Genomic DNA, 7610 nt, shown 5'->3' with positions numbered 1-7610 from the left:
AATGGGTATTACCTGGTTAAATAAAGGATAAATAAAAAAATTAAAATGAATGGCTGATTTAGCATGGTCAGGACGATTTCTGTGTGGTTGTTTCACTGTTGCCATGTACTGTACAGAATTGCCTCAGTGCCAGAATTTCATACAAGAGTCTCTTAAACTAGTGAATAATCAACTGTATCAAATGGTTAATTTGTTTTCATACAGGACCAGTGAACCTGCAGCAATACACTGCCATGTTTAGTTAGTTTCTGTATCACAATTTGATCACATTGTACTGCCATTTTCACAGTGATGCTAAGGAGGAAGTAAAACAGATAAAAGAGGAGTGCCAGAACATTACTTCTCTATCCTGTAACCTGACTGCAGAAACCCCATCAGTTCCTGACGTTCACTACTGGGCTCACGTGTACTCTAACGGCAGCTTACTTTACCGCACCAACAGGTTTAAACCTATAGCCGAAAGTAAGAATCTCAACGCTCATTCATGCATTTCTTTGTTTCCTCCAGATGTATTCTAATAAACATTAATTCAATTATCGTTTTTTGCCCTCATAGCTATTTTAGGTCCACCAATCTTGTCTACATACACAACAGTGTCATCCCTGCATGTTCATGTCACCCTGCCCTTGGGGCCAAAAGGAGTCTCTGTCGCAGATATCATATCCAGCAGCAAAAATGGGCCTTCCAAAACTGTAATTGTTTATACCTTACATATCACCTATCCAAAGTGGGCTGCACAGGTGAGTCTCCATTGAAACACTATATATGGGTACAAATATTCAGTCATATAATTATACAAGCCATTGGATAAAAATGATAAGTGTTTGCATAGCAGTAAGAACAGGTTTCATCAATAAAATGTGGTTGAAAAACATACCAATTAATGATTTTTAAAACATATAGACCAAATCAGTTCCAGTAAGTTATCATCCATATCACCCTCTGTGTCTCCAGGTTAATAAAACCACAACTGGCCAGTTCATCATCAACTTGAAGAACAACCAAACAAAGTACTGCGGATATGTGGTCTACCAGCCAACGTCTGAATGGGGTCGCCCCAGCAGTGAGAATGCCTCCTTCTGCGTCACACTGCCACGTGAGAATAATGCAAAACAAAATTTCTTCTCCTCTCACACACTTAGTGAAAGTCCAAAATCTACTGATAAACACATTAATATTGATAATAACTCCATAATGGAACAACAAAAGCTGTAAAATACAAATTTCAGGTGTGGATGATTTTTTGTTAATAGATTTTTGGGGTTTCAAATAGGGTTTTTAACTCTATCGATCTGTCTATACACACACATACACACACACACACCACACAACACACCCACAACACACACACACACACACACACAACACACACACACACACACACACACACACACACACACACACACACACACAGTGTATGTATAAACTAAATCACTTGCCAATTTTTAATGGATAAAGTTACTACTGTATTACTGTATTTACATTTCTAAAGACTTGACTGAAGGAAGCAGATTCACCACTTATATATGAAAAAAAACTTCATTTGAGGACAACAACTTCTCTGTTGTCTTTATGATGAGACAGGAGATTAGATTTGAAAAGGTGTCATTCTTCTCACCTTAGCTTGCCTTTTTGTTTATTCTCTCACAGCACAGCAACCACACACACACAACACTATATTTTTATAACTCATTACTATTCCTGATGGGGGGGGGGGAAATCCTTTTCTATAGGTTGTTGTGTAAATATCTGTTGAAATAAGTCCCTGTTAACAAACGTTCTTCTGAGAAGTACTTATATATACTGGTATATCAACAAACCTACGTCACACAGTTGTGCTACAGTGCTACTCCCTAAAAACATGCCTAAGCTTGTGTGTCACAATGGGTCTTTTTAATAACTCGCCGTTTTAAAGAGCTCGAGGGTATCTGATTTAACAGATCTGTTGTGTTTTTTCCAGACTGATTATGACACCAAGTCTCTTTTCCCTCAGACGATCCTCTGATGCTTTTGCCATGGGTTCTCGCAAGTGCTGCCATTCTGACGGCCATAATCATAATGGCAGTTGTGTGTATGTGCAACTATGTAAAGGGTGGAATGGAAAAGAGTATGCCACAGCTATTGGTAAGACAATTGTTTCTGCAGTGTCCTTTGGTGTGTCGACAAAAAATGTTACCTTACTGGAAAATCAAGCCCTCTGGCACATTACGTGCATGCTGAATGTGCTTATGTGAAACAGGAACCTAAATCCAATTAAATAATGACTGATGGGGATTTAATGATGACAAGACAAATGTAGTGTGGTCATAGTTTTGTATGGTGACAAAGGCACATTTTTTTTATTTTAATACATCTTAGAAAAAGCAAACATATTTGAAGTTTATTTAAACATAAACACATTTTAAAGTTTGATCACATGGTATAGTTCCTACATTTTAATATTCTGTATGTACATTCTAATCTCATTGATAGATGTTTATTGATCTACAAAAATCAAGCACTTATTTGATTTTGACGGGTCTGTCTTTCTTATCTTCAAAACAGATAACATCCAGCACCCAGCCAAAAGTACTGCAGTCCATAGAAGGGAATCTCATCATTTCCAAACCGGAGGTCTGTGTTCCACATGACAAAACAGTTTACACTACAATTCGAGTAAAGCCAAATATGCCTTCAATTGGGTCTGGAGGTTATTCACCCCAGGACATTCACTTGCTATGCAGCACTGGCTCCTCTGTGGACACAAGTGCACACAGTGGGACCGCAAATCCAGAAGACACGAGCGCCCAGTCCTCAGAAATCTACAGTGTTGTGGCTGTCCATGTCCCTGCTGAACAGAATGAAGACTTTCAGCAGGCAACCAATGGCAACAGAGAAACCAGTAACCTCCCATTGTCTTGTAGTGGAGAAAGCTGTGATAAAGGTGGAGCGAGTCCAAACCTGACCTCAAATGGAGTACAACCGTTACCTGATCTGGAACCTTATGAGAACAATCCAACCCGACCACTGCTGTTGCAAACAGTGCGGGATACCAATGGCCAACTTGTGTTGCCTTTACACCCTTTACAGTTACAGAGCAGCACAGATGACACAGTATCACTCCTTAATCCAGAGAGAAAACCCCTTTTATCTGACCTCATAGATTCTAAAAAGGACGGGCCATTGTTGGCATCCTTGCAGAGCTGCGACAGCTCAGAGTGGTCAGACTCAGGGTGTGATGATAGCGCTGTGTACTCACCAACCCAACCCTACAGCAACAACCATTTTTTCCAAACTCAACCAGTTGCGCCTTATTTCCACCAGGAATGTCAGAACACACCACCTGATAATGCCATATTTAAATCAGGTTACAAAGAAAACTGGATGCCTGTGTCCCAAGACCGTTGCGAATACAGAAAGACAAACTATCCGTGGACCTGTACGGGTCCCAGAAAGGAGGAGGTAGGTGAGGAAGATGAAGACAGAGGAGGAGAGCAAATTCTTCAAGGTTGGATGGTACAAATTCAAGAACAATTCTCCTCTCTATAATGTCTAAGACTTGCTTTTTCACATTTGGATTATCAAATAATGTTAAAGAAGTTTCATTGCAGTACCCTCTTTTAACAAAAGAGAGGAGGAAGTTGATGGGAGCACTGACAGATGCTTTAGTGCCAATACAGAACTGAATGGGTTTGCTGTCTGCTGTGTGTCTGATGATGCACAGACACATGTTTAAACTCTCCTTCAACATAGTCCAACGTTTTCCTCTAACGAGTCGTATTTAACATCTGGAACTTTAAATAAATTGTATATCAAATATGTGATACATTATGCTTTGCTGCAAATCTGGTTTTATTTATTAATCCGCAATTGTGAAATGTAAAAAAAATAAAAATAAGTATGGATAGTCCTAACTTGTGAGTTTAAATAAGAAATAATTTTGTATACATTGTTTACATTGTCAAACTTTCCTTTCAACAAAATTAACCACATTTTTACAAAACAGAAAATGTATTTTAAAAGATGTTAAATTGTTGAAAGCTGAACCTAAAGTTTACATCTTTCATAACTGATGTAATCTACTCTGGACTTCTCTTGTCACGTTTTAGTGTAGATGAGAGATGGAAATGTATTAACTACGATATAAAGTTTAAAGTGTCCTTTATTCCTAATATTTCAGTGTATCTCAGTATATTAAACATAAACATTGCTATGATAGTCTAAAGTTGAGTTCAGACAGCTAGAATCTTTTTGGTTTGCATCATGAGAAAACAATCACACCTGTCATGTTGTAAGTGGTATGAAATGCATTAAATATATTTTTTTATTTTGATTACTTTTTACAGTCCGACTCAGTCTGACCACTCAAATCCGTTTATAAGCATTTTCTTTTTCAGAAGAACTGCAATCACACAGTAGGCCTGGACATTTGTGTGCCATCACTATAGCGACTTATTACACCCTTTTAAAATACACAAACCCAGTCTGGTCATTTTAAAATTACAATGTGGACAGTCAGCCTCAAAGATTAGATATGAAAACAAAACCGATTGCTTTGTGGCTGAACAAAGCATTCAATGAAGTCTGACACCTACTGTCACCCTTTAAGCTGTTTGAAATGGGATTGAAATTGCTGAATGTATACTAGCAATGCATATATACCTATTTTTACACTCACCAACATATTTCAGAATTATCAGTACATAAAAAGAAACGTATATATTTCTGACTCACACAGTTCATTAACTCATTTTGATATTCTCATTGTTTGCTTTTCTTCAGGGAAAGAAAATACAGTGTGTAAAGGTATATAGTGAAGGTGGGGTCATGGTGCAACCTAAACCATACTGATAACAGCGAGGTTTGTGATAGCCTGAGCACAATCTTTTATACACAGTTGCAAAATAATGACGTCAGGTGTATGGAAACAGTGTGACGGGAGTCACATATTGACACATTGTAGATGTACAATACAGAGTGTGTTGTACATGTGTATTGTGGACAAAAGTGTGCCGATGGAAGGCAAATAAATGATTAAACAGTGTATAAAGTTACACCTTCGTTTCATTCTGTATTTACAGATTGTAAATTTAGTATGTTTAAATGTATGTTGAAAAGTTTGAGTTATATTATTAACTTCAGTTCCTTAGTCACCAGGTGAGTAACACATCCCAGAATAAACTTCTGTTGCTTATTAAATATAAAAATGGTGCTGTATTTAAAAAGGCAAAGATCTGTTGCATACCAGCATATGTACACGGGTACATGTAAACAAACACCTTTCTGAAAACTGACAGCTGTGCACACTGTTATTTTTGAAACCAGTAAGGTTGAAATGTCCGTTTGTGAAAATAGTTGCCCACGTGTAAACATAGTCTTAGACAATAAGGAGGTGAGGTGGAAGGGATTGTGCAAAGGATCCAAAGTCCAACTCAACAGCTGGCTTGTTGCCAAGCAATGTTCATTATCAATCAAGATTATTTTTGCAGAATTTCAAAGAAAGTTTATACCATTTAAAATCTAGTTTGAAATTATCTCAAAAATACAGCACAGCTTTTGTGAACTGGAAGGGGATTTACCCACAGGTTGACATTTTGATTGTCCTTTTTCGCAGCAAGAAGAGGAAGTGATTTTCCCGTTTAACTGTCCAACACAGAGGAGAGGAACAGTGCATCTATCTCCATGCATTGGACGTTTTCCTAGGGATAATATGAGCCTTGGGATGATCTCTGATTTAAAACCTATTGTGTGCTTGGTTATGTAACTGCTAACAGATACCCTAATGGATTGTTTTACAGTAAAAGCCTGACCTATATACACACCCACAGGTGTCTCATTTAAAGGGTCTAAGAAATGAGTCACTATTACAGTAGACGCTAAATATTTAGCATTACTTGTTACCTTTAAAAAGAGGTCCAACAATTATATTTGTTGTTTTCTGGAGGTGTCCCAAAACAATCTTTTTTTACAAGTATTTTTATTGTTTAAGATAGATTATACAGTGCATCATTACAATGTAAATTATAACAAGACATCTTTCTATTAACCCGATCCCACCCACAAAAAAACCCTTGAAGAGAAGAGAATCCGAGAAAAGGAGGCTAGATAAAGAAAAAAAAAAAAAGGGAAAAAAAATAATAATAAAACCACCATTCCATAAGTATTCTCCACCGTGCTATTAAGGTTGCAAAAAGAACAACACTTTACTTACTATTAGGCATTACAAAAATCACCCCCTTGTACCCAAAACATAGCCAATGTAAAGCTAGGTTGTAAATCTAAATCAAAGGCTTCACCTTAAATACAGAAATCTCTCAACCTAGAACATGACCAAAACATGTGGAGTAGACCTGCTCTGTCTCAAGACAATCCTGAGGATCTGACTCGGTTTTGGCAGATACCCAATATTTAAAGACTTGGAAGGAGCGTCTTAAAAGGTGCCCTGCCAGACATATTTCATTATTTTGTGGTAATGTCTGAAGGTGGTCTCTGTAACATTTTTTGTTGAAAAAAAAGACCTTAGTTACCTTGTTTCAAGCTATTCTAGCATGGTATAGAAAGCCTGCAGGAAGATTGATTGACAAATCAGCTTGATTTGAGCCAGTTCTCATTAATATTCAACAAGGTAAGCTGCTTGGCTCTGATTGGCTAACAGCTAACCAATGAGAGCCTGGCTATAAGTATTATTTACCCAGCGCACCTGGGCGAGCTCATGAATAGTAATGAGCTCAGGCAACCTGACGCCAGACTGACCAGCTTTTGTAATTGGCCTGATTTCTCTGCTTATTTCATTTCAGTGGCTAGAGCTGACAGAGAAGTTAGCAGTTCATTTTCACATTCACAACATAAACACAAAACACTAACATATTTCAAAATAGAAGTAAAAGTGGTTTTGTGTGGCAGGGCACCTTTGAGGAAAGGACAGGAACTTTAGGATAACTTGATTCAGAGATTAATATTTTTGTATTAAAAAAAAGGTCCCATGGCATGGAAATTTCACTTTTTAATTTTTTTTATTTTAACATTAATATGAGTTGCCCCAGCCTGCCTTTGGTCCCCCAGTGGCTAGAAATGGCGATGGGTGTAAATCCTGCTCTGCCTTTGAGAAAATGAAAGCTCTGATGGGCCGATTGGGAATCTTGCCCCTTAATAGAGATGGTCCAATCCCATTTTTTGCTTCCCAATACCAGTTCTGATACCTAAACTTGTGTATCGACCGATACCGAGTACTGATCCGATACCAGTGTGTCATTTATTTTATAATGTTTTAACAACTGTATACTACTATCCCTGTATGGATGTGATATGATTTCTGTCTTTGTTGTCAGCCTGGCTCAGATTAAACTCGTTGGGAAACATGAACAAACACAAACAAACTTTTATTATCCAGTTTAACAATCCGTTATAACAGAAAAAGAACATAAATAAAGCATTTTAACGTAGATTTTGTTTAGGGCTTTGTTATGTGGTATCGGATTGGTGCATAAAATCCAGTACTTTCTGATGCCAGCGTTTTAGGCAGTATCAGAGACGATACCAATACTGGTATCAATATCGGAACATCTCTACACCTTTTGAGGTCATAAGGACCAAGGTTACCTCCCTTTTCTCTGCTTTGCCCGCCCAGAGAA

At 37.7% G+C, this 7610-nt stretch overlaps 1 protein-coding gene across 1 annotated transcript in view; it reads left to right on the top strand.

The window, feature by feature from the left end:
• ifnlr1 (interferon lambda receptor 1) overlaps positions 1 to 5033 on the top strand; it is an 8281-nt gene extending 3248 nt beyond the window's left edge. Inside the window, exons 3-7 of the mRNA XM_032517445.1 lie at positions 290 to 462; positions 556 to 740; positions 955 to 1096; positions 1994 to 2124; positions 2545 to 5033. Coding sequence (XP_032373336.1) covers positions 290 to 462; positions 556 to 740; positions 955 to 1096; positions 1994 to 2124; positions 2545 to 3528 — 1615 coding nt within the window. The 3' untranslated portion in view covers positions 3529 to 5033. The remainder of the gene's footprint in view (positions 1 to 289; positions 463 to 555; positions 741 to 954; positions 1097 to 1993; positions 2125 to 2544) is intronic.
• Positions 5034 to 7610: the final 2577 nt, after the last annotated feature.

This window comes from Etheostoma spectabile, chromosome 6 (genome assembly GCF_008692095.1).
Source record: "Etheostoma spectabile isolate EspeVRDwgs_2016 chromosome 6, UIUC_Espe_1.0, whole genome shotgun sequence".
NCBI lineage: Eukaryota > Metazoa > Chordata > Actinopteri > Perciformes > Percidae > Etheostoma > Etheostoma spectabile.
Note: the sequence above shows the minus strand (reverse complement) of the source record. Positions and strands in the feature narration are given on the sequence as shown.